Source organism: Coturnix japonica, chromosome 2 (assembly GCF_001577835.2).
Source record: "Coturnix japonica isolate 7356 chromosome 2, Coturnix japonica 2.1, whole genome shotgun sequence".
In the NCBI taxonomy this organism is placed as follows: domain Eukaryota; kingdom Metazoa; phylum Chordata; class Aves; order Galliformes; family Phasianidae; genus Coturnix; species Coturnix japonica.
Genome location: NC_029517.1, coordinates 63,875,739 through 63,903,065, shown reverse-complemented (window position 1 = coordinate 63,903,065; position 27,327 = coordinate 63,875,739). Strand labels below are relative to the sequence as shown.

Below are 27,327 nucleotides of genomic sequence, written 5' to 3'. Positions count from 1 at the left end.
TGGGCAACCTGATCTAGTAAAGGTGTATGTTTGGTGGCCCTGCCGGGCAGGGGGGTTGGAACTACATGATCCTTGAGGTCCCTTCCAACCTGGGTCATTCTGTGATTCTCTGAACTTGAAGTAAGTGGTGCCACGTATTAAATCTTTGGAAACCTTTCTTGCTGCACTCAGTCTTTCCTCTCATACTGGCCACTCACAGCTAGGCCACATCATGGGAAAAGGTATCATTGTGTGTTAAATATGCATCAGAATCTTCAGTTTATTTATTGGTAGTTTTGGTCAATGATATTAGCATAGGTATAGGGATTACTTTGTGAAGCTGATAGCTGAATATTGCCATTGATTGTAGTCTGTACTGAAGATCATTGCTCTTGTCTAACTTCTTCATGTTAAGTAAGAACTTCCAGAGGGCATATATTTTTGCCTTGATTTGAGTAATTTTAGATGAAATTGCAGTTTTTGCTCATGTCACTTAATTTCTCTAGTTATATATGCAAATAAATTCAAGTGCATTGCTTCGTCTAATACTTATTACCTGAACAGAGATATTTGCTTTCTAACTTTTCCCCTGTTTGGTTTACATGTTACTCATTTTTGCTCAACTGCTGAGGAATGTGGGGAAGGGAGGGAGAACAGCAGTGTATCCCTAAGTAGAACAAGAGTTGACAGCCTGTTACACATGAATAGACAACAATAACTTTCAATCACGCGGATCTGTTCTAAAGAGAAGTGTCTATAAGGTTTTATGAGTCTTTCTGAAAGCAGCACTGCTTGAACTGTTACTTTTCACTCTGAATCTGGAGATTGTCTATCATTCCTCTTCTCATTGTGCTAGTAATTAGAAAAGCTTCTATTGTAAATAGATTAAATACTGTAAATATTTTCCCGTCTTAGATGGGTTTGTGACCTTATAATGTCTGTGCTTCTTGGCATACCATGTTTAGTTAATGTATTTTCAGGATCAAAATAAATAACTTTTCCTGCTTTTTGTGATGGCGTCTCAGTAAAACCAAACCAGTGATCATAGATCAACAATGCCAGATCCAGCTGAAAAGTAACTTGCTTTATTGTTGTGGAAGAGAGATGTGGTCTTTTTTATAAAGCTTTCTCATTCTCCTTATGGCCATGAAAACATTAAGGATAATATGATGCTCACTTGCTGCTGGAGCACATTTGGTGTGGTTCTGCAGAAGATATCTCAGATGGTTTAGTCTGAGCTGAATCCAGGCCATGCATTCAGAGACACTGGTTGACAATGGGAAGCAAAACATGGAAGATGAAGAAATTCTCTTCAGAGGTGTGCTTCTGGTAAAAAGTAAGATGTCAGCATAGGTGCACTCCAAATTTTTTGGCCACAATCTTAGAAGCCTGTGGTAGAGCAAGGAGTTAAGTGATGGCCTTCTGAATCCTTTCATTGTGTTACAACTTGAAGGCAATTTTCATTCCACATTCCCTTAATAGAAAGCTTAAACTAGATTAGGAGGATTGCTAAATAACTAAAAAGTTCCAGGTATATAAGTAAGAAAATTGAGCTTCTGTCAATGTGGGAGTTCAGCAGTCAGTATGTGTGGCACCAGTGATACGTTTAATTGGTGCATTGGTATGATACTAAGAAGCACATAATGGTATAAAGCACAGAGAATTTGATTACAGTTTTGGCAGACCTGAGCTGAAAGAAAAAGTGGCACAGGTGGCTGAAAATAGCAGTAAAATATTCCATTTCATGTCTGCAGAAGTCATTAGACAGTGGCTAAAGAGGTGTCATTAATGCATCAGACTCCCTTGGGAAGTTACATTTCTGTAATGTGCACTAAAACAAGGATTTCTGTTCTTCTGTTTTTGTTTTTACATGGAGCCATTGCCAAGTGCAGACGTGTCTCTCCGCAGCCATGAAATGGATTTATCAACAATGACAATGATGCAGATTCTCTCAGTGCCTCCTCTTTTACTTGTGCCAACTCTGCACAGTCATCAAGCAGTAGCATGGCTGTTGTTTTCCGTCTGCTGTCACCAAAATTCATTCTTGTCAGTCTTGGAGAGTTATCACAAAAGCAGTACGTTGATTTGATGCTAGCAGTAAGCTGAGATGAGGATTGTTACATAGTAAAACAGAAGATCGACTTAACCACAACACATTGTTACACACAGCCAGCCAGCAGTGGTGGCATTTTGCAGTAGATGATGCTGCAGGAGTTTCTGCAAAACTTAGGAGTGCTCCATGTTCTACAACACTTCTAGCAGAACTGTTTTTATGGCACAGTGCACATGATTAGATGCTGTCTCATTATGGATGCTGAATGCTTCTTACATTAGTGTACGAGACTAGAAGCAAAATCTCTCAGCGCTTTTTTGGCTGCACGCCTTTATTGCATTGCGTGACAGAGATGCACAGCAGCGATCGGCCTTGTAATCACACCTCCTCTGGAATACCAACAAAACCCTTTACAAGCATCACTGGAATAATACAGGGTCATTTATTGATTTTTAGTCTACATGAAGCACTGCAGCTTTATTGATACATCTTCCATTTACAAACCTCTATCTCGCTCTTAAAGCCCCTTTTTATTAGTAGAGTTTAGCTGTTTGTTTGTTCTGTAGCTGCATTTCCTCATTTTTCAATGGCAGGGAGGTAAACAACTGCTAATAGTTTTTACGTCTGAAAATTTCCACATGAATTCAGTCTCTCCAATTAAATCTATTTTCTGGCTGTGTGGATAGTTTGGAGCTTGCTGAAGCAGTTTATCATAAGCTGAAGCAGCCTTTGTGTTTCTGGAAAACCTAAGATAGACAAAACCATTTGAATTATTTTTGAAAAATAATTCTTACATCTCAAATTTAATCCAAAAATCAGGCAACTGGGAAACACTAATGCATAAACAAATTTGATCCTACCTAAAGCAAATGGGAATTTTGGTAATAGATTCAGAGAGAACGGGAATTAACTTCTAGCTTTTCCTCCATTAAGTGAATAGAGTAAGGTGCTTCCTGGAAAGTGCATTGTTTATAATTACAAACATACAGAGCCATCAATTAAGGCTTTAGCAAGACTGTTCTCTGTTTTTGCTTCTCCTATAAAACACTGTCTCCCTACATGCTTTTCCTACTAAACTGTAGTGCTGTTATTTTTGTCTATGATCAGTGCTTTGAATTCTTGGCAGCACACAGCTCCATTTATATACAATATCTGGCAGCTTTCAGAACCAGAGGCTGTGTGATGAGACCTTGGCAAATAGAAATAAACAGAGCCAAGACTGCCCTGTGCACCTCCAAGGACAGAAAGGCAGTGGTTTCCTTCAGTTTGGATGAATGCTTTGTGTGTTTTGGACCCCTTACCCTCAGAAATTTTAAATAAGCAGCGTATATTGAGAGAGGAACATTAGAATTTCAAAATTATGATACCTGAGAAGTCATCTCTTTCAGTTACTGTCATTCATCTCAGCAAGTGACAAACTTCTAATGACTTTGAGGGTTTTGGAAAGCATCATCACCAGAATGTACTGGTCTGCAGTAGCAATCAGTAACTGGAACACTGATGCCTGGGGAGCGTCAAATTCTATCAGATTCTGTGCAGCATTGTCGATCAACTTTAATTCTGAGTAAGGGATTTACATGGTAAGCATAGAGCTTAAAATGGTACCTCTAGCTTAAATATCAATTCACTCATGGATCTGCCAAGCTCCTTCATCTCAACTCCCTCTCTTTAGCGCCTGCTGTTTGAGATTCCTAAGTGAAAGGGTTATGCAGCAGCCCACCTGGAAATACACAGCTTGTTGCCCAGAGAGGCTGTGGATGCCCCATCCTTGGAGATACTCAAGGCCAGGCTGGCTGAGGCCCTGGGCAGCCTGAGCTGGTGGTGGATGACAGCCCTGTCTTTGGCTGGGGTTGGAATTGGATCATCTTTAAGGTCCCTTTCCAACCCAAACCATCCTATGATTCAGGGATTAATGATGAAGCATAGAATACCATTCAGTCACTCGGAGACAGAACTGTGTGAGGAATGGAGGTTTTTGTTTGTTCTTGGTAAAGCTAATGGACATATGAGATGACCTCAAACTCCTGAAGACTGCTTTTAGAGCTGCAAGGTGCTTGATCTTTCTGTCTAACCTTTGTTCTTGGGCAGTGTTAAGAAGATAGTGATTGTGATCTTGTCCTTTCTTTCCTGTTTGCTTTAAATCTTGATCAGAAATGTCAAGTGTACAAAAAACAGTCTATGTATATTTCCTGTCTAATACTTTCAAGGGCAAGACTGGAACTCAGCACTTTCACAGAGGTGGATTTCCACTGAAATGTGGATCAGAGCCCAGCCAACATAAAGAAGCATTCTGTCTTCACCATGAAGGCAGTAACACCCATTTTGCTATCAACTTTGTGTACAATACAAAGACTTGGTGCTAGAAATCAGCCTTAAAGAGCAGTCATGTTTAATGATGTCTTCCATTGTTACGCTAATACGTTCTGCTCCTGGTTTTGTATGTAGTAGAAGTCTTCTTATTAAATGTATGTCTCTCTCAAGATTGGTTGGAATTCCCTGTCAACAAACTTAAGCAATAGCAGTCATTATGAATTCTGTTCATTTCAGAAAGGTACTTCTTGCTTAAATAAATACAATATTCAATCACGATATAAAAATGGATGATAGTCTGTGTTCAGTGGTATAAAATTTAGCTCCTTCCATTTTTGAACAGAATAGGGGCAACCACAGACTCAAAGAACAGGATGTGATCTGGATGAATTTTAAATAATTGTATTAAATTATTAATTAATTAATTATTATATCAATATTAATTAATTAATGTATTAAATTGTATTAAAATTGTAAGAGAACAAGATTTTTTACTAAATTGACTTCTTATTCCAAAGCAGTGGGGCCTTCAATGGAATTTATCATTAAAATAGACCCTAAACTACACTAAAATTTCTATTAATTAGTGGCTGCAATAGTACACAAACACAATTTTTGTTGATGCAAATGGAAATGCATCATGTAGGCCTGCAGGGTATTAGGTGTATTAGAGAGGAAAGTTTAGATGGTGTGGGAACTTCTGTCCTAACTTAAGTCCCTTTATGTCCTCATAAGAAAATACCTCAGAGTGCTTCATAATCCTTCTATTAATTCATCTGTAGAGCACTGAAATGTAGCACAATGTGCATCCAAAAGAGCTTAAAAAGAAGCTTGCTAATTTTAGGCAAAGGTGGCCCAGAAGGTCAAATCTAAGCAGTAATATGTAGAAGAGCACCCACTCACCACCACCTCTCCTCTGATATGAAAATCTGTTTTAGATTAGGTTCTCTTGTGCTATTTTATACACAAAGTAGAGTTCATAGTTTGAATATGTGCAGTATTAGCATTTGTTTTCAAGGATTGCAAATGTTTTCAATAAATATTCCAAGCTTGGTATTACTGGAGAGTGTTTTTACATATACTTTATGTTGGTGAGTTGCCTAGCAAGTTCAATGAAATGAAAATATTTGCTCTGGCATACAAGCAAGTTCTGAAAGAGCTTAGGCAATATTTCTGCAGCAGAAAATGTCAGTTTAGACCTACCCAAGTTCTGCTCTAGCTTGTGAATTTTAATTATTCATTTTAATCCAATAATAATAATAATAATAATAATAAAAGATTATTTGCTTATTCCTTGCTTTTCCTTCCAGGCTGAATTAGAATCCCTTTTTCAGATGTAGAGTTTTTTGTACTATAGAGAAAGGCCAATAAGGTGAGGGGGCCCAATGGAGTCAGAACCCCTGCATTTTCTTCTCTGTAGCTTAACAAACATAGATGTTTTTCCCCTGTGGGATTCAAGAAGGATACCTACCTTTCAGCAGTGACAAAAACTAAAGGATGATAGGTACTTACAGACCACTTAGTGAAAAATATTGCTTATAAAAGTTAAGAAGATCATTGTGTTCATCATCATGAAATTGTTCTTAATATCTTTGGCATGGAATATTAATGTTTGATGGGGTGCATTTTGTGTTGTTTGTGCTGCTAGACTTGAGGCTATCAATATTTGTCATACATTTGACATACAAAATGTAACAGCTAAAAATATTATGTTATGATTTGCTGAAGAGAGAGAGTGGATACCGTTCTTCACAAGCAGACTGGGGTATGTTCACAGGCAGTGTAGATAGAGTGATTCTAAGATTTCCTTTTATTTCCACACCTGTGTCTTTATTACCTTTGCATGTTGCTGATTTTGAATGTTACGACTGAATGATTGTATATTGACATTATTGTAATTAGAATTGATAACAGCAAACCAGGAACTGGAAGCTTTCAGAATTTGGCAAGTTTTAGCTTCTATAGGTGAATAACTCAAGGGTTCTGCTCCAAGTATTGAGACATCTGAAGATGTCTCAATAGCGCAATGACACATCATCAGTAGGGTGAAACTAACCTGTCTCATGACAGGTTATTTTGCATGTTTTAACTTTTTACATGGTCAGATAAGGTGATATGAAAGAACAGCATGCCTAAAAGGTCCACATCTAATCTGTTTCTTTCCTGCATGCTCCACCAGTCATTTCCACTTGCGTGTTTGTTTTTTGCAAGACCTTTGCATTTGTTTAATTTGTTAATATAGTCATGGTTGAACTACAAGAGGATGTTTCTAAGTTGCTCTGTACTTGCAAGAAAAGACTGTTTAGGAAGCTTCTTGTTGGCATTCTTAACGTGTCCCTTAAATATACCCATCTTACAACTCTTAATAACAGGACAATCACAATGGAATTGTGACCTGACCAGGTTGCTCTCCTTGATTAGAAATTATCAACCTCTACCTTGTTCTCTTGCTCCCCTTTGACCAGGAGCTTATTTCATCAGAGAAAATGTATAAAGACAAAAGTTAGAACTGATGATTGATATTTTATACAAACTTGTTACATTTCACCTTTGTTCATGTGCTGTTTGGGTCCTCTGGTTCCCTTTCTCATAATTGTATCAGTTTGCCTTGTGTATCTTGACTCAGAGAGCAGCATGGATTCAATCAGCAGGAATTAAAAGCTGTTTACGAGCTGACAGCATTCTTCTCAGCGTTGAACAGATTTGACTGATGAAAGGTCATTTGTTTATTTACATGTGGATATTCACGTTTTCTCCCAGAAAGTCAATATATTGCATTACATCACAGGAAACTTGTGAAACGTAACTGATTCGTTTTGCAAAACATTTTGAATACCTGTGACGAAATGCGCTTTCACAGAAATGAATATATTCTTTTCAAATACAAGTTTGCAGGGCTGGAGCTGGTACAGAACACTAATGAGCGAGAGTTGGAAGCTGTAGTAACAGGTAGAAATAAGCGCCAGCTCCATTTCAGTTGTTACTGTTCTACTGATCGTGACCTAAGAATAGCTTTCTCCGTAGGACTCCATTTACCTAATTATTTCTGAGTAGGCAATACTTCATTTCTGTTTGCGTTATTTGCCACTTCATTAATTAAGTAAGTCCTCACCTAGCTGTCCTGCATATGAATAAACTGATAAATCTTACTAATTAAAGAACATAAGTCACGGCTTTATTGTTAAAGAGCTTAAGGTTAGTGCAAGCAACAAGTTGCATCCTTGAGACAATGCATTTAAGAATGTTATAAGTAGCTTTAAGGACTTCACTGCATAGAGATGAACTTTGAAGGCACAATGTGCATGCATGTTTTTAAATCTCTTCAGCAGCTGACATACTGCTTTAGGGTTTAATCGTTTCGCTGTTATCCTTGCAGACCTCTCTGTTTCCATAAGGCAGCAACTGTCAAATATTAGCCAGGATTCAGTTATTTACTTTGGCTCTTTGCATAAGGACTTGCTTAAAGCTAGGACATGCTTTTTATCTTTTCTGAAAGATACATTTACTGTCAGGAAAGAATGGATTAAAATGTGTTCTTTTCACTTAAAACTGTTTGCTCCCTCCCTGCCTGTGAGTACAGCCCTTGTGATGTAGGTTGGCTCTTTAAAGAAATAGAGTTGGAAAGGGTCCTTTGGGGATTTTTTGTTGATGTTTTTTTCCTAAACCAGAGGAAGTGACAAGATTCCTCATCTAGATGACATCTCTGAGCACTTTAATGAGAATGTTTAATCTTTTATTGTAGAAAAAGGCTGATTTTTTTTCAGATACACTTGTGCAAGTGTAGAACTTTAGAGAGTTTTGCAGCTTAAGTAGTTATAGGCTTATCTGGGGAATCACTGGCAATACCTAGAACAGAAAGTGAGACTGACTTATCCCTTCAGGCATCAGTGTCTTTATTTGAGATCATTATGAAGACTGTGTTCATATACTTAAACTATGCTGTGATTTCTAAGATTGAAAAGGCATTCAGAATTTCTCACATGTTTAAAGAGAAGGAGAAAGTTTATTAGATAAAAATATGTGGGGGAAAAAAAAAAAAGCATGCTGAATTGATGAACACCAACTTTCTGTCACTCTTTAAAATCTGGATTTGGAACATGGGGCTTCTCACCTTGATATGGAAAGACTGGTAGATAGGCCTAGGCCTTTGCTTTGTGCCATGACTCCATTGTACTTGGGGGAGAATACTTTAAACCAGGCAGTTCATGGGGACAACCAACAACCTCATCACCTCAAGGAGCACTCAGTGACTCGCCTGGCATGGCAGTACTCTGAATGATTGCCTCAGCAGGATTCAACTAGAACTATTTAAAATGCTATCTACTGCAACTTAGTTTAGATCCGGGAGGACATTTCTTCTTGATACAGTTTTATTACTATATCAGTTTAATTTTTTATTATTCAGTAATGGGTTTTTTGGCTCCTATTTCTTAAGCTTGTTAGGCTTGAACAGCGTAAAATCAATATTTCTGCTAATTAAGGTGTTTTGGGGGAACAGATAATCAAACAGGAGAGTGAATCATTAAAAACTTGTGTGCTAATATTGACAGGCATTATTGGCACAATGAGTCCAAATCTCTATGCCAGGGATTTTCCTTCTTATACGTTTTTTTCATCATAAGCAAAACACATTCTCTAAAAACTGGAAATTCTCTAACAGAAGAGAGGTGGTCCATTATGAAAAGACTTTTCTAAGGTGACCATTGCTTTAAGGGATGCTGGGCAGTTCCTTGTGCCCTTTGTGCTGACAGGAGTCTGGGCATCATTGTAGAACCAGAGGCAGGCAGAGGGACAGAAGGAACTATGGCAGATATCATTTGAGTGAGAGGAAACGATAAATGTGTTACCAGTACATTTCCTGAGAAAGCTTCTCCCTAAAATGGCACGGATAGTGCTATTGTCTAGTCCGAAGTCCAAAGGAAAAGCATTTTTTGATGCAAATGTAGCATTTGTCATTCCTCTCGGTAACTGCCTCACTTTGCATGAAGATTTTTCTAACACTTCCATATTGACTCAAACAGACGGTAGTAATTAGGATGAGTTCTAGTCCATCTCTTAGAATAGTTAAATAACTATTTAGTTTTCCTCTGTTACTGATAGAAATTGAATTTATCTCCCTTAACGTCAACTGGGACAAAGTAACACGGCAAGTTCAGCTCCTGTGCTGGGCGCTTAACTATTTTACATATATTAAAGAGTTAGAATCTAAACTTAGGAAGATAGCTGGGTGTTTACTGTGCTGTGGGAGAAGCTACAGAGGGACTTTGCAGGAAATGAGTGACTTCAATTTAAAGCACATAGTGTGTGGCTCTTTACCTGCATCACACAGGAGTTAGTTTTAGCTGGTAATGAAAGCAGGAGCCAGTAATGGAGGGGTGAATTACCCAGTCACCATGCCAGGGTGTGAACGTCTATAATGGCTCTCCCTAAGTGATTCTGTGGCACCTTTACCAAAGAGAGCTGTACTTATGCTGCAGCCATTCCTCTGGAGAGGCTGTTATGTTGGGACTCTCCTGTAGGTGGTTGCTAATATCTCTAGGAACTTGTGACAACTTTGGATTTAGACTTCAGAAGTTACTGCTAGAATAAAGGCAAGCAGTGTAACCATAAAGCCCTTCCACACTTGGGAAAATGGATTAAATATCACTTGAATGATTATATCTATAGCTGATTATGCAGTTACAGGGTGAGTTTATAGAGGGGAGAATACAAATGCTCAAAAATCAAGAACAGATTCTTGTGGTTTAAAAGAAATTCGTGATCAGAAGGCACTTTAAGGTTAAGCTAACTCTTGTCCTCGCTGTTACTTATAATTTTTTTCTGACTGATTTATTTTAATATAACTATTGATTGGATTGTAAGGTCGCAACAGTGAGAAATATTAGTCTGTAAAAGCTGATTTATAGAGAAGATCTTGTGCACCAGCTTGTAAGATATGGATATCTCTGTATTTCTCTAGAGAAAGGGTTTTGTTGTTGTTGCTTTTTTTCTTTCTTTCTTTTTTTAAGAAACTTAACTCTTGCTGAGCTGAAAGCTTTTTATTTGCAGGCAGTAGATTTTATTGAACCTGGCATAGGTTTGCTGTAGGCAGTGTTAGAGCACCTGGAAAGTCTGTCAAACTGCTTTCGAAATGGCAAGAAGTTGTCAATTGATTCTGGAATCATACAGCAAATTAGCAATATAGCATCTTGAAGGTCAGTTCTCTGATCTCTCTTAATGAAACTCTATACAGAGCCCCAGTATTTAGGACCAAGAAGTATCACACAACTAACTCTTTAATTTACCCAACAGATATTATAAGCCTACTTTAAATCTGCCCCAGTGACTGGTGTAGAGTATCAGGTCGAGTAGGCAGAAAAGTCTGTAGGAGTTGGCCATCTGCTTTTCCTTCTGGACAGATGCTGTCAGCAGGGAGCCTCTAGCCTTAGGGAACCATAAGACTGAACCCCCTGCCTGGTGCAGGTGTTGCGTGGTTGTAGGTGGGTATGTTTCACAAGTAGTTTTTGGTTCTGCAAATGCTGAAAGTGCAGGGGAAAACTGCATAGATCATGTTAGCTAGCATGAATTCTACCACAAATCGTCCCTACTTCTGTGCAAGTAAGGGCAGATATTTTTCTTCTGACTCTTAATTTTGATCTGGAAGAGCAATGAAAGAATGTGGCACCTCTCTGGTGCAGTGTTAAATATTGGGCTGATGTCACAACCGGAGTATAAATACTTTTGCACATGTTCCAACTCTGATTATGTTGAGGTATTGTCTACATAAGAATTTGAGGTTTACAGGTAGAGTATGCATTTCTTTGAGGATCTGTTGATGGCCACTGGTGGGGACAAGCTACTGGAATAAGCTTGGAACTGACCAGTAGAGTAGTGGGTTGTATTCCCTTCTTTCCTCTGGCATTTTTTCCTCTCTGAAATGCTATGGGAGATTGTGACGTGTCATCTCTCTCAACAGATGAGATATGTTATCCTGTCCTCCCTAGTGCTCTGGTCTAACCTGACCACCTCTGTTCCAGGGAAGAGGGCTTCATTTCTAATATTTAATCGTTCACAGTAATGAGTCTTCATAAAGGGGTGGAAGAGACATATTTTCATTCTTATGTGTCTTTAAAAGACACTTAAATTTAAAAGGAAATTTCCACATACAAAGATAGCTTTGATAAAAGCTTTTTGCTCTCCAGTTTGACCAGCAGATCCCCATTCAGCCATGCTGGTCTCTTGCCTTCCTTTCCTGACTTCCTACACCTGGGGATGGAGAGCTCTTGTGCCCTAAGGAAAGCTTCCTTAAAGATCTGCCAGCTCTGCTCTGCTCCCTTGTCCTTGAGGACAGATTCCCAGGGAGTTTTGTTAACTAACTCTTTAAAGAGCTAGAATTTGGCTTTCCTAAAATTAAGCTTCCTGATTTTAGTCTTTGCCTGTCTCATTTCCTTCAGAAAATGCAGATATGAAGTTGAAGTTCTCTGTCAGGAAAACTAGGCTGCTTTAACTTGCTCTGATGTAAGTGACATGGAGAAAATCTGAATGTATGCAATTTGTCACTTACAGGGAGCTATTGAAATTTAATACTTAAAGTCCCTACGCATTGCAGATTTGGTTACACTGTCTTGACATTTCCTTGTTATAAGGATACAAGACAAATGCTGCAGTGAATCTAGACATTTTCTTAAACATGAATACCATGAGGACCATCTGTATGTAAGCTTTACGGAATACATGAGATGGGAATGGGCCTGTAGAGGGAGCAAATGGAAGTATTCATCAAATACTCCAGAAATTTATTTTTAATGGATAATATCTATTCTGCAAGGGGTTTTTTGTTGTTGCATCTTGTGTTTGTTGGTTTTGTTGTTGTTGTTGTTTGGTGTTTTTGTTTGTTTGTTTGTTTGTTTGTTTTATGCTATCATCTGTACTGCTGTGTAAGATCTTGGATGTGATTACTCCTTAGAAAATACTTTTGAACTGATCACATCCTTTCTGGTCTCCTCTTGGTGGCTGTGGCTCGTGGGACATGAGTCATCCGATACCATCTTTTCAAATCTGGGATTGTAACCAGCATACAGAGCTAATTGGATTTGGGAAGGAGTGCAGAGGAAATTTGTTTCAGGGCTAATATGATCATCCACTAGTGTGGTTTTGTTTGTTCAGTTTTGCATGAGTAGCGTTGAACAGGAACAAGATTCTGCATTGGTTAAGCAGTAAGTGGTTAAACACAATCCTTAGGCTTGCATTCTTTTTAAAGTGGGATTTTCTGAAATGTTTTATGAAGTGCCACAATGCCATCTACTGGCTTGGTTTCCTGTGCTTTTTTTCCCAAAGCAGAGTTTCTTTCATACAGTCAGGCTTATACGTAAAGCTTATACCACATTTTTTGATAGTAAAATAGTCTGGCACAGAATAGGCAAGATGCGTTTTGGTGACATATATATTTTAAAGGACAAAACATATCACACACGTTAAATAATCACTTCTGTTTCTTCCAGTTGATCTTATTCCTCTTTTGTTAGAATTAACTCTGAGATGGTGAGTATTTAAAAGCACTGAAAAGATACCATCTCTCTGTCTAGATCCCTCATAATAGCTTTTGTGCAAGTAGCCTCATGGTTTTGTGTCTGTATTCAGTCAGTTTCCTTTTTTTGTTTCATTGTTTTCATACAAATAAATGAAAACTAAGAAATATGTAACCTGTCAATATGCAAAAGATAGTGTCACATTAGAGATTATTTCCACTGACAAAATCTTAGACCATTTTTGCTGAAGTGTCTTTAATTGATCTTTTTTAGGTTAACAGCAGCCTTTCAAGGACCAAGGCTTCATAGACTTTCAAACAACTTTTGCAGAGAGGTGTACATTAGCAAAATATTGTTCTCAGTATCAAACTGCCCCTAAATGAGCTGTGAGCAGTTGCAAGGCATTTTCATGGCCTCTTGTTCCTGAACAGTCTGCCCAATGCTATCTATGGGAGTAGCTCTCTATGTTCCACTGGCTGCCAAAAATCAGCCAGTGGAAAAATCAGTTTTTAAATGTATTTGCTAGCCATTGCACTGTATATCTCCAGAGTCATTACTCAACACGAAACAGTTAGACAAAAATTCCTGGCTATTTCCCACTTGACCTACTCTGAAGGTAAATACGGGTGCGTCTGTCCTTCCTGGCCTTTACCCCCTCTGTCCGATATCTGGGAGGCTGTGTGCGTCTGACCAGTCTCAGCTCTTATCAGGGAGGAGCTGCATCCCACAGGCGCTCAATGTTTGTGCTGCTGGAGGATCTCCAGAGCTCTATCAGCAGCTGGGGGATGGGAGCAGCAAGGCTGAAAACCATTGGGCCTGGCACTTGCATTGGTTTTTGGCTATATTTGGAATAGCTGCTGGCCTCTCACTCCTGGTTTGCTCTGCTGAGGAATACCAGGGCAAGCCTCTGCTTAGCATAGCATTAAGTGAGGGAGAACTGGCAAAACCAGAAGAGCAAATAGGATTACTTTATGCTGCATCTTCCACTAAATCTCTTTTTTTTCCCTCTCCCATTAACTGTCCTGTGCTATTGCAAATAAGGAAGAACTAATTAAGCCAGTTGCTGAAAGTGTTTTGCCACCCACACTACTGAAAAGAACTCTTTGTGCAGAATTAGCTTCTACCAGCTGTGCTAAACCCAGTAATTTATCTGTGCCAAAAGAAAGAAAAAAGTGCTGCTATAGTTTATTCCAATTAAACTAGTAAAATGTAAGCGATACCCTTTATCCACAAAAACAGAGATATCTCTTGCTCAAGAGCTGAGGGGGTTGCAAATAATTATTTTCTCCCTCATTAATTCTTCTTAATGTTTGTGCAAAGGGCTGGGCTGAGGAGCACTGGAAAATTAATTTGTTTGTGCACAGGGCACATTAAACAAGCACATCATTTAGTGGTTGCCGAGCCACTCTCCATCATACCTGAAAAATCATGGCTGTCTGGTGAAGTCCCAGGTGGCTGGAAAAAGGGAAACATCTCTCCCATTTTTAAGAAAGGGAGAAAGGAAGAACCAAGGAACTACACGCTGGTGGGCCTCACCTCTGTGCCTTGGAAGATCATGGAGCAGATCCTCCTAGAAGCTATGTTAAGGCACATATGAGATAAAGAGTTGATTTGAAACAGCCAGCATGGCTTCACCAAGAGCAGATCTTGCTTGACCAATCTGGTGGCTTCGGTGGATGGGCAATGGATGTCATCTGTCTGGACTTCTGCAAGGCCTTTGACATGGGCTCTCACCACATCCTTCTCTCTAAATTGGAGAGGTGCGGGTTTGAAGGATGGACTGTTCAATGGACTAGAAGTTGGCTGGCTGGAACTCTTGGAGTGGGTCCAGTGGAGGGCCACTAAGATGATCAGAGGGCTGGAGCACCTCTCCTGTGAGGAAGGGTTGAGGGAACTGGGCTTGTTTAGCTTAGAGAAGAGAGGGCTCCAGGGAGACCTCATTTGGCCTTCCAGTACTTGAAGGGAGCATATAAACAGGGGAGGAATGGCTGTTTTCAAGGGTAGATATTTTTAGGACAAGGGGGGATGAATTTAAACTGAGACAGGGGAGGTTTAGGTTAGAGATTAGAGGGAAGTTTTCACTCAGAGGGTGGTGACGCACTGGAACAGGTTGCCCAAGGAGGTTGTGGATGCCCCATCCCTGCAGGCATTCAAGGCCAGGCTGAACGTGGCTCTGGGCAGCCTGGTCTGGTGGTTACTGACTCTGCAAATAGCAGGGGGATTGAAACTAGGTGATCATTGTGGTACTTTTCAACCCAGGCTGTTCTATGATTCTATGATCTCATGTGAGCTTGCCTCAGTTGAGACTGCTTTATGGCATCTTTTGACTTGAGTGTCATTTGAACACAGCTGAACCACAGAATTCATCTCAGGTTATCTATACTACAGTCCTTACATAGTGACAACATAGTCACAAACCTTGGCTGAAATTCAGCTAATCCATCCTCAGTCCTATATGACTGATGTACTTCATCTGCTCCCTATGCAAGGTTCAGAAGAGTGTAAACAGTACAGGCAATGTTTCTTCCAGCTGAATTTCCAAAAGCTGAAGTCTTTGATTCCCAAGAGCTAGAGAGGCTACCTCCTGTCCCCTGGGTGTATGAGAACAAGGATGCTCTGTGCTTTATACAGCTCCCATTGTAATTCACCACCCCCAGAACAAAACTCTTAGAAGTGCAGGGCACATTCAGGTGTGGGACTTGGAGACAGTGAAACAAATGACAGCCAAGTGAGAAAAAAAGAAATCTTGGATATCATCCATCAGAAAAAGTCAGATAAACAAGGAAATTATCTTTGTGATCCTATCAGGAACAGCTGACTGTAGTTTAGTAATACTTAGTACTTTGCCAAAAAAGGGAGTCTTGTTAACACAGAAAAAGAAAAGCTCTTACTCCATTCCTAATTCATTTAAAGATCAGCGAAATGCTGGATTAGCTTCAGCAACAGGGACTGGACATGTAAATCTCTACGTAGACGAGGTGCTTCTTTCTGGGTGAAGAAACATTGAATCCAGATTCTCCAACTGAAAATTTATCTTGGACTTAGGAATATATTTTCTGAAGATAAATTCACTTATTTCTGCTCTTCCATCATTTGAATGCGAACACAGATAGGCTCAGCCTGTAATCATGTCTAAGGTTCAGCCTGTAATCATATGATGTCTGAGATGTGTGTGCAAGAGCAAGGAAGGCACTCCCACTCCCTTTGGATAATTCTGCTGTGTTTTCAAGCACCAGTGCATTGTATTGCTTTCCTTGCCATGCTGAGCATCCCAGCCAAGTGATTTTCCTGCTCTGCATGCTACATTCAGGCTATTCCAAGTTTCCCTTCCCCCTTAGCAGCAGGCTGCTGCCCATGCCACTGTCCAGACTTAATCCTTGCCACATTCCTGCTTTCTGTAGTCCAGAAGGCTTGCAGGAAATCAGAGAAGTGAAACTGTGTGACTTGACTGAAGGAGAACTTGATTCTGCCCACTTGGCTTTCCAGTGGTTTTCCTTCTGTTTAGGACCTTTACTTGTTATCTCACACTGTATTATGTGCATGGCGTTAGAGCAGAGGCTGTCTGTCTTGTCCATATTGTCTGTAAAGATAGCAGCATGGTTGTGTAATTAAAAAAAATCAATCCTCTCTTTATTAAGAAATAATAATCAGCATTTAAAAAGAAGAATACTTTGCTATTGTACTTCGTCATCTACAACTGTACAGAAGCATATACGCCTGCAGTATTTTATGTGTTAATCACTGTCGGATTAGATATGATTCTCTGCTGAGGAGTATCTCTTCAGGGGAACCCACGGAACAGATTAATAAGAGCACTAGATAAATATTACATGATCCTACTTCTCATCGGCTGAATAAAATTATACCAAGATACACTGCATACATTTCTAACAAAACTGCATTTTGTCATTATGAATGGAAACAACTTTCAGCGGAATTCTTGACTGTTAGCTGGTTTACTTAGCACCTTCTTCTTCATTGGAAGTCAGGCAAACAGCAGCTGTAAGTTACTTGTTCCTGGCTTTTCAGAAACTCACTGTAGCCCTGGCAGTAGATGCTGCTATGATGCAAAGGAACAAAGAAAACAGCATTTGCAAAACATGGGTAAAAGCAGAGCATGCAGCAACTCCAACTTCTTTGCTCCGTGCTTCCCTTTGCTTCCTTTCCCATTCCTGTGTAACAGATGGAAGCACTGAGAACAAAGAGCAGTGTCTCCAAAATGTTACATTTTTGTATACCAGTTCCAGCTCAAGAACAGAAATAATTTATATGGCTAAGGAGCCAAATGCAGTTTTTCAACTGCATAAATAAGGCCACTACAGCAGCATTTAATGCCAACACAAAGATTTGGCAGAGCACTGAACAGTTACTGATGAGTTCTGGGTTTGCTTTTTGGGCTTAATTACTCTGCACCACATTGGTGTATTTATTATTGCATTACAGTGTTGTTTCAAAAATGACTGTATTTATATAAAATATTAAAATGGCTTTAGTTAACACAGAAAATAGACTTAACTGTGCTGTGTATAGTGTATCTGAGTTGAGGAGTGAGGAAAAAAAGATGATTCTTAATAGCTGTAGTATCCACTTCTTACATTTGGAATCCTAGAATCATAGAATGACCTGGGTTGGAAGGGACCTCAAGGATCATGAAGTGAGCATATATATAAGTGTATATATAAGTGTATATATGCAAATAGGGCATTTCCTTTCTCTCTGTAATAAAACTGAAAATGCATGTGTGACCCAGGCTATAGGAACCATTGCTACAAATTTGCAGTGAAAGAGAAGATTGCTATGCTTACCTAGAGATTGTTGCTCATGTATATGTTTGTGCATGTGTATATAAATTTATATATATATATGTATTTATATATGTAAATGTGTTTAATATGGAAAACCATCTCTACTACATCAACTTCGGTTATTAATTGCATTTGTTTAAGAGAAACAAGAAATATTTTGTACTGTATACTGGTTAAAGCCCAAAACATCATTAGAAGAAAGCACTTTTATGTTTTGCTCCGTTCAGCAATCCATTTGCTCCCCATGCAAATACTGCATTGATTTTGCTTAGAAAGCAATGGTAAAAAACACCATAAAGACACCAGGAGTGGTTGTAGTCATATTGTATCAACTTACATAAAACCATCCATGATTGCAGTTAGGAAGTCTTTGGGATATTGGCTTTTTCTGTGTTTAATTCTACTTAATTCTTTTCATTTAGCTCTACTACATATTTCTTACTACACCCCCACCTACGCAGTGAGTGCTGTGCTACAAGATGCATCAATGCTTACTGTTCAGTAATTCCTTTTCCCCATTTGTTGCCTCACTTACATTCATTGACAAATCTCATTCTGAAAACCTGATTTGTCATTAATTCAGTTGGGAGGCAAGATTGACTTTTTCAAGATCACGAGAAAAAAATGACCATACAGAGTGGTACTAAAGCTTCAAGCAAGGATAAATTGTCAAGGTTTGAGGGCTGAACTTGTCATACTTACTTTTAATGTACATAATGTTGCAGGCAGAATTGAAACTTCAGTAAGATATAAGAAGCAGCATTATATTTCTGTTGATAGTCTTCTCCCGATGACGAAGTGCTTCTTCATTGTGCGTTCATTACAGCAGAATTAAATGGCACCATTACCAGAGAGGTAAATAACCCTATGGCTAACGAGGTTGCTGAGCAAATGGCAGAGCCTTTCTCCACAGCAGCTTCCTGTGATTAATGAAAATGCTGACACTGACCTCTACGCTGGCTCACAGCCATCTACCAGAAGAGTAAATGGCATGCTGTGTATGAACTAAATGCACGTACATGGCAAAGTGGGAACACAAGAGATAGCTACTTAACTCTTTGGGAGAAGAGTCCTCGGTGACGCTTGCTTTTTCAAGTGCTTCCTCTAGATCTAATTTCCCATGAGGGCGCACAAGGAATGCTGTTTTGATTCCACGAGTTAATGAATGTCTGTGTGTCAATACTGTGGCAGCCCTTCTGCTGATGCAGTTGATGTTTATAGATGTGAATTTTTCAGCAGCTATAAATGGAACGTATATTTGTTTTGTCTGAAGTGCATGGGAAACATCGAAAAGCTTGATCATAAAGACAGAAATTCAAGGCTAGAGGTTAAGAAAAAAATACTTATGTTTCAGAATTCAGCTTAGAACATCATAGAATAGATTCTGAAAGTGAGGCAGCAGAGCACGGCAGCTGCAACAGGCTGCCATGGACAGAATGGCACAGTGCCATTTGCTGTGCAGTCCTACCAAGACTGACTGGGAAGTTACATACTCAGCCTCATCTGTCTCTCAGTGGGTGGAGACAAAAAATCACAGTTCACGTTCCAGCGTTTTTTGTAATCTCTCCCAGCCTCCCTTGAATTTGCTGCATTGTATGAAAAGGCCTAAAGAATATCTGAAAGGTGACTGCAGTGAGAGCGAGCGGGGTTGGTCTCTTCTCTCTGGTGACTGGATAAGGGGAAATGGCCTCAAGTTGATGGGAGGGGAGGGGCAGCGGGGTTAGGTTGGATATCAGGAAAAACTTCTTTACAGAAAGGGTTGTTAAGCACCGGAATAGGCTCCCCAGGGAGGTGGTTGAGTCACCATCCCTGGATGTGCTTGAAAACCATTTGGATGTGGTGCTCAGGGACATGATTTAGCAGAGGGTTGTTAGAGTTAGGGTACTATGGTTAGACTGTGGTTGGACTTGATGATCTTCAAGGTCTTTTCCAACCTGAGCAATTCTATCATTCTATGATTCTATGATTATTTAGAGTCTGAAACACGGGATACAAAAATCAAACACTACAGCATGGTTTGTGGTAAGGCAGCCATTAAGGGATGGAGCCTGCCACATAACTCGGGAGCAGCAAGTTCTGTTTGATAAGTAACACTTGCTGACAGCTTGAAGTTTCTGTTGGTAACACATGCCTCAGTTGTGTATGGCCTTTGTTTTAAATATTCTGTATGCAACACACTTCATAAGTAATTTCAGAAATAATCGGAGTTGCTCATACGCTGTTACTGACTGAGCTCTGAGTGCCAAGAGTGGAGTGTTTGTTGGCAAGGCGAACTGCTGTTCCCTTTAAGAAAGGCTCATCAATCCTCCCTCGTAATGAACGTTTCAGGATTCAAATCAATGTGCTGCATGTTTCAGACCACACCGCTTATCAAGATTAAATAGTTCATTTCCAAAAAGGCAGTATTATTTACATTTTATGTGAACGTAGGCACACATGAAAAAAATTTAACTACTACCAGGATTTTCCCCCTCAAAAATAGTAATTGAAGAATCCTGAAACATTTATTTCCCTCACTTTTTTTGCTGCTTTGAGAGCTTGACTTGCTGTCAGCCTTAGTTTGAGCAGTATTGTATTCTGCTACACGTATTCCGTTCCATGTAATTAAGCACCGCCTTTTTTGTCCCACTTCCATAATTAATCATACCATCTTTTTCCCAGTGAAGTGGACACAGCACCTGGGGGAGAAGTTAGGGGTGAGAAAAGGCATAACAGGTATCAAACATTCGACTCCAAAATTCATGCTTTTAAAATAAATGTTGGCTTCTCCTTCTGACATAAGCCTACTTGCATGAAATTTCCATCCACATCTCAGCTGTTAAGTGAAGAGCTGTGTCACTGCTGTCACCGACCACAATTTAGCAGTGCTGCAGTGCAGACTAGAAAAGGACGAGAGGAGTTGAGACAACATCGATGTTGAATTGTTGCTATTTTTCATCTCCTCATCTCACTAGAATACACAAATGCCTGAGGTATGAATACCGGCTCATGGTCAGCTCCAACGTGCGTAAAATCTTACTGCTGAACTAACTGTACAGGCAATGGTTTGACCACTTATGAGGCAAACTGGGGTTCCACACAGACCAGAAAGTAACACCCTAGCATGCAGTTTATATCTTGGCTGTCCACCCAAAAGCGTCATCAGCTGATAATATTCATCTTTCCCTCGTTCTACATATGGAGGCTGTTTTTGCTCTGCCGTTAACTGTTGATGAGTACCTTTGAATATCCCTCTGCCATTATTTCAAGATTTTAAGTACGCAGCTATTTTACATATTGGTTATTCTTCTTAAGGGCTAAGGCAAGGTTCTTATTTAGAAAAGAAAGTCTTATTTTAGAAAGAAAAATGTCATGATGAAAAAGGTTAATAGATGGGCTACACATTTCTTGGTTTGTTTTTAATACCCTTTGTGAAGCTGAAATTATAACATGCCTACTTTCTGGATTTAGCTTGCTAATATTTTGGTTTGATTTCAGGTTACTATCGGCCAGATGTACGCCACACAGAAATTGGTCATTGAGAGTCCAGGAAAGACATAGCTATGAGAAGGCTCTCACCCTGAAGCAACCCTGGACCATCTTCAGCATCTTTCAGTGCCACATACAGATGCATAACGTCACTGCACACCTGACCTATTCTGTTCAGCAGAAGAAATGTCTGAGAGACTTTGTTTTCAGCAACCAAAGTACTATTTTCTTATGGTTCGCACATTCTGAAATATATTGCTGTGATTGACAATAGCGTGTATGGTAGTCCTGAAGTCTGTTTGCTTGTGTGTCCCTTGTGATTAAATAGTTCCTGCTTCATTCATCAATAAAACTTTGTTAACCTACCTGCAACCAGCTACATTCTTCTGCTGCTGCCCTCTTCTCTCACAAGGCACAAAAGGTGTTAGATGTGAAACCTTTCACTTAGTTACTAAGCGTAAATTCTTATTAATCCTGTTAAATTTTAAAATGCACAGCGTCTAAATTTAATTGCTAAATAGTTCAGTGTTAAAACCATATGAGATGAGCAGAGCAAGAGCATTCCTTGACATCTGAGTATTTAACAAAAAAAACCTCATTTGTTCTTTCTTCAGTTTCCAAGAGCCAACGAGCAGTCTCTCACTCTACTTTTAGCAACGAAGAGATAGCAGTAGCAGAATGTAAAACTTCCATCACTAAGCTTTGGTTGCTTTAAATTATATTTTCCTTTTCTAAATGTGTCGAAGCACAGCTACTGGCAGAAAGTGCCAAATCACTTCACGCAAGGCTTTCCTTTCTCACACAGCTCCTGATTTTACCAGGAGAAAAAGGCCAACAACCGACCTCTAACTCAAGTGCTATGTGTCATGAATTGGAAGCGAGCTTTGCCAAGCAGAAGTGGAACGCTCAGGATAGCTTTTGATTGAATCTTAAAGCCTCTTGATTAGTCAACATTTTTTAAACTACGTGTTTATTTGTTTGTTTTTTAAAGCTCAATCAAGTTCTCTTCCTGTCAGTGCTGTGCTTGTTTGTGGTTTCTCTTAGAAACCAGAGGAAAAAACAGTCAGTGCAATGGGTTTTTAATAGTATATGGAAAAGGCTTTTGGTTTTTTTTCTCCCCCCTAAAGGATTGTTTTGCTGGGTTTTGTTGATGTTGCATCAAGAGAAGCAGAAACTTCCATGTTCCGTGACCCCATGGCCTTTAAAAACCTCCTTTCATTTCTCTTACTTCTCAAAGTTTGTCGTTACTAAGGCCTTATTTGTTTTGCATTGTCCATGTTGTGACATTATTAAAGCATAAGACAGATAAAATGTCTAATTTAGAACACAACCCCAGTCTTCACCACTATCTAAAGTGTCTTGTATAATTTTGTACAGCTGAAATATATAGCACTGCTTTCCATTAACATTATAATGTACAGAACAAGATTTGAAGACTGGGACTTGTAACCTCCATTCTCATTAAAAAGAAAAAGTGATTACAGTAATAATTCTCCTTGTATTAGGTCTATTTAGGTCTATAAGTACTGCATTGTCAATTGTGCTTAGTGACCATTAAAAAGAAATGTAACCGTTTTAATTGGTAAAATACAGTTGATTCTCATTTTAAAATATCCATATTCGCAACCAGACAATTAAACACACTTAAGTTGATACTGAATGTGTAGAGGAGAAAAGAAAGATGTAAGTGACATTCAGGCCTTGTAATTTCCGTGTCTTCCTCATCTGTAATGCACAGGTTAAGACAGCTCACTTTCTCAGTCAAGGAAAAATCAGTTCATAACTCCATATTAACCATGAGTTTACCCTATAGTATACATACATCACTTATTAACTTAAGAAACTTCTGCTGCTCAGGACCAAAAGCCTGTATTGTACTAACTTGTAAACAGGAATGCAAAGCTAGTGATGATATTAGTGTTTACTCCTTAGATTCCACACTATTTGAACATTTTAGCTATCTGTTCCCTAGTTTGGTTGGATCTGTATGATTTCTTTGCTCATCAACACACACAAAGTGCACTCTCCATTAGCATCAGTTATGTGCCTGTTAGTTGTACAGGATTTGAAGATGCCTAGAAATATGATTTTGACCTCACCTAAAGCCTATTATAAGTTCTTCTCATAGTATACTTAGTTAAAAATATAGCTTATCAAATTCTTTACTGTTGAAATATTACAACTATGGAAGGAAAACACTTTGAAGCCACACAAGTTTGCCTGCATTGTACTAAAAATGTTGAGTTTGTCCCTGATCACTATAACAAACTATTTATCTCAGGAGTATCACCAAAAATCGGTTTGTGATGAATTCTACAGTATAAACCTGGAAACAGCATTCTGAAATAAAAAAAAGCAAGAACAATTCCTTCAACATTAGTAACCATCAAAAGGAAAGGCCTTTCTGCTGTGTTGCCACTGCTTGCTGGATTTTACTGCAGTTGGAAGCCCAGTTTCACAATGCCTACATATATCAGAGAGAAAGCTGTCCTGAAGTAAAGCAACCTGGATAAGCATGTGAGCACTTCATATCCAATACAGAAGCAGGCTAAGAAGGATTTTAGCCTACAACTCACATCGGTAGAAAAATAGTTCTGTATGAAACTTCACCACATTTCCAAGTATTAGAAGCGTTAGTTATATATTCTAACATCAGCAGGTAAAACAAAGAATACTTCTACTGAGAAATGCTGTCCCCTCAGCTTACTTTCTGTAAGGCAACATAAACGCATCTCTATATACATTCAGTATGTATATGCATATAAGGAGTCAGAAGGAAGCTGGATGTTGACTATTTTCCAGGCTGGTTGGGGCTCTGAGCAACCTGATGTAGCTGTGGATGCTCCTGTTCATTGCAGGGGAGCTGGACTAGATGGCCTTTAAGGGCCCCTTCAAACTCTAAGGGCTCTTCTATGATTCTATAATGACCTACAGTGAACCCCTGGCATTACTGAAGTCATGAATGTACTCACTGCTTTGCTCCTGGTTCTTAATATGGCCAAAACTATTTCATACTCTTAGGAGTGTTTTGCTTGATGACATCTATTAAAAAGACTGAAGACGTGTAATTCTTTTTCCCTAGAGTTTTTACTCTTATTTCAGTATTGCAGAAAGTGTGTGTGTGAGCCCTTAAATGGAAGCTGAAAAGAGAGAAAGCAGTAATTCCTCCAACGCTCAGTGTTTTCTACTATTGTAAGAGGAGAAAATCAGGACCTCTCAAACCTGTTTCACCTCCAAAGGATCCCACAGGTTACACAGCATCATTAATGCGGACTGTAAGGGATGCTTCTTTCTAAACCACTCTCCTGTGTTGTTTTTTTTTACCATTAAGCCCATTAACTACCGAAGCTTCACAAGGGGTGTGAGGAAGTGATGTAAGCAGTGCATTCATACCACTGTTCTACATTCAGAAGGAGAGAACTATGGAGACCCGCGATGAATGCACACAGGCTTTCTACTGAAAGAGCGCGCCGCATAAATATTTATACCAGCCTTTGGAAATATGCTAATGCAAGGCAAGCGATTTTCCCTCTCTTAGAAAGAATCATAAAAACAATTAAGGTGATTTAATTACTGCCAGGCCTAGATGGCAGGTTTTGAGCTCTGGCAGATGAACATTCATCACAGCGCCAACGTAACACAGGTCTCGGAACAGACAATTAAACCTCAATCATTTCCCCTGTCTTTGTGCAGTGCTTGGGATGGATCCAGATCCCAGGAAGTGGATGGGAGCAGACGCCACACGATTTCAAGCTGTGACTGAAAGCTTCAAACGGAACAGAAGCAGTCTGCATGCAAGTCTGTAGGCTTCGGGGCACCAAAGCAAACTGAGCTTCAGTCCTTTCTGCTATCAGTCTGAATACAAACATCGTTATAAACTGCAAAAACAAAACAAAACCACCCACTTAAGATATAACTTTGATGTCCTTCACAGTAACCCGAAATAGAGGTTCAATTATGTACTATTTAGTTTATTTACACCTATAAAAAACAGCTTTTACATCTATTTCTCCGTTATGCCCTTAGTCCACGGGAAAAAGAAGAAATCTGCATGAACTGGAAATCCCTACAGCTGGAGTTGATCCAAGAGTGCTAACAAATCTGTGTTCTTTTCTATTTCTGATGTTGGGGTGGGGAACGTGTTTATGAGCACGTTCTGCAAAAGTCATGCCCCCGATCCCTATAAACTATGACATCAACAGTAAGGCAACCCAGCAACAAGTGTGTACCACTGAACATTTGACTCTACTGGACTTTCTCATTTTATATAGTTAGAACTAATTCAATTTGCATACATTTCCTTGGTAATGAAGTTACGAGCGATGAATCTCAAGCTGTGACCGTGAGCACCAACCCTGAGCCATGTTGGTTCTAAGATGCCAGCGTTTGGTGCATACATCACAGAATCACAGAATTGTAGGGATTGGAAAGGACCTCTAGAGATCATCGAGTCCAACCCCCCTGCCAAAGCAGGCTCCCTACATGTCCTATATACCTATGGTAACTTATGATGCGGCCTTGTGACTCCACAGCCTGCAGTATGAAAATACAGGTTTCCTCCTTCACAAACAGTGAACTGCATAATAAATTAATGCATTTTACCTATCGCCAAAGCATCAAAACGTTCTGCTTTAATCATCACCTGCAGGTTTGGGGTGCGTTATTCCAGAAGATGCAGAAAGAATAGGTTTGTGTCAGTGAGCTTTTTTGGAAGCTTTTTATTCTGACAAAGCCATTTGCATCAGTACTTTTTTCTGCCTAATGTCAGGACTTGGGACACAGCAGTGGCCAACCTCGAGGCGTGCAGTGCAACGCAACACAAGAGTGAAAGGCTGTGGGTTACGCATCCAAACCCAACAACATACGGATACTGGAAAAGATGTCGCAAAATGAGCTGAATAAATTAAAAACACTTGAAAGCGTGGTGCAAAACGTGACATAAGGAGAGCTGAAGCGAAGCGTTTGCTTTTGTTCATTAGCAAGATACCCTCCCTATCACACTGTCACTCTGTGCTGTTAGAAGGCCGTCCAAGTCATCGCGCTCCCCAACACAACCACAGCGCACCGCCTGCGAGACAGACACCATCTTCCAGCTCACAGCACGTGACGGCGGGGTGTTATTAGCGGAGCTCTCCTGATAACTCGCTATCAGCCAGTATTTTTAACTACTCTCGGCTCCAAGCCTGCCGGCCGCGCCCCCAGCAGCCTATGCTAAGCAGAACCCGTTCCTCGGACGTCCTTCTGGGCTTCGGGCAGGGCGGGGAGCGGCACAGAGGTCCCACTCAGCCTCCTCGTTGTCTCAACGTCCCGCATCGCCCCGTTCCTACTTCAGCCGCCGCCCCAACCTTCCCCCGACGGCCGCACGGCTGCCGCTCAGTCGCGGGACACGGCGGCCGCCTCCGGGCAGCCCTCGGGGTCGCGGCGGCAGCGCAGCGTGTAGTTGCGGCCGTCGTTGTTGTCCCAGTGCTCGCCTTGAGCGCCTCGGTAGCGGATGGCGAAGTGAAGGGCCGAGCCCTCCCGCAGGCTGGGCGGCACGCACAGGGCGAACGAGAAGCGCTCGGCCGGCGGCTCGGAGCCGTCTGCAGGGGCGGGGGGCAGCGGCGAGGCCGGGACGTCCATGAAGGAGAGCCACTCGTTGAAGGTGTAGCGCACCGTCACCTGGCCGGGCTCGGAGCCGCGCAGAGCCCGCACCGTGCCCCGCACGTCGGAGGGCAGCGCGGGCCGCTCCATCCGCTCCAGGCACACGCGCTGCCGCCGCAGCCGTTCGGCGCTCGGTTCGCCGCCGTCGGGGAAATCGGGCTCCAGGCGCAGAGAGGGCGGCGGGCGGAGCTGCCCCGGGGCAGAGCCGGGCTCCGGCGGGTCTCGCCGCTCTGCGGGCGAGCTCTGCAGGCGGCAGAGCGCGGCGGGCGGCACTCGCGGCTCCTCGGCGTCGCTGAAGTGCTTCACGCTGGCCAGGCTCAGCCCCAACGAGTCCGCGAACTGCACCCGCTTCTTGCACTTGGGGCAACAGTCCTCCCCCGCGGCCGCCTCCTCCCCCGCCTCCTCCTCCTCCTCCCCCGAGCCGAGGGACGGCGGCGGGGCGCAGCGCAGCTCCAGCAGCAGCAGCCGTTCCCCCGCCGCTCCGCCGCCCCACGCCCCCGGGGCCGCCGGCTCCGGCTGCGGGCGTGCGGGGCTCGCCATGGCGGGCCGCCCCGCCGGGCCCTGT

At 40.9% G+C, this 27,327-nt stretch overlaps 2 protein-coding genes and 1 long non-coding RNA gene across 5 annotated transcripts in view; 1 reads left to right on the top strand and 2 right to left on the bottom strand.

Annotated features, from left to right (window-relative positions):
• LYRM4 (LYR motif containing 4) overlaps positions 1-22,609 on the top strand; it is a 76,039-nt gene extending 53,430 nt beyond the window's left edge. For 2 of the 3 annotated variants that reach the window (XM_032442489.1, XM_032442490.1), the window contains exon 3: positions 21,132-22,609. In XM_032442489.1, coding sequence (XP_032298380.1) covers positions 21,132-21,194 — 63 coding nt within the window. In that variant the 3' untranslated portion in view covers positions 21,195-22,609. The remainder of the gene's footprint in view (positions 1-21,131) is intronic. The other variant, XM_015854564.2, reaches the window with a different exon arrangement.
• LOC116652903 lies at positions 15,579-19,364 on the bottom strand. Its single transcript, XR_004306107.1, has 2 exons — positions 18,357-19,364; positions 15,579-16,429 (listed from the first exon to the last, which is right to left on the bottom strand). It is a non-coding gene; the product is annotated as an uncharacterized LOC116652903 (long non-coding RNA).
• Positions 22,610-24,190: 1,581 nt separating the features above from the next.
• Positions 24,191-27,317, bottom strand: PPP1R3G (protein phosphatase 1 regulatory subunit 3G). The gene has a single exon (XM_015854563.2). It carries the CDS (start codon positions 27,300-27,302, stop codon positions 26,496-26,498), a length of 807 nt encoding a protein of 268 aa, XP_015710049.1. The 5' UTR covers positions 27,303-27,317; the 3' UTR covers positions 24,191-26,495.
• Positions 27,318-27,327: the final 10 nt, after the last annotated feature.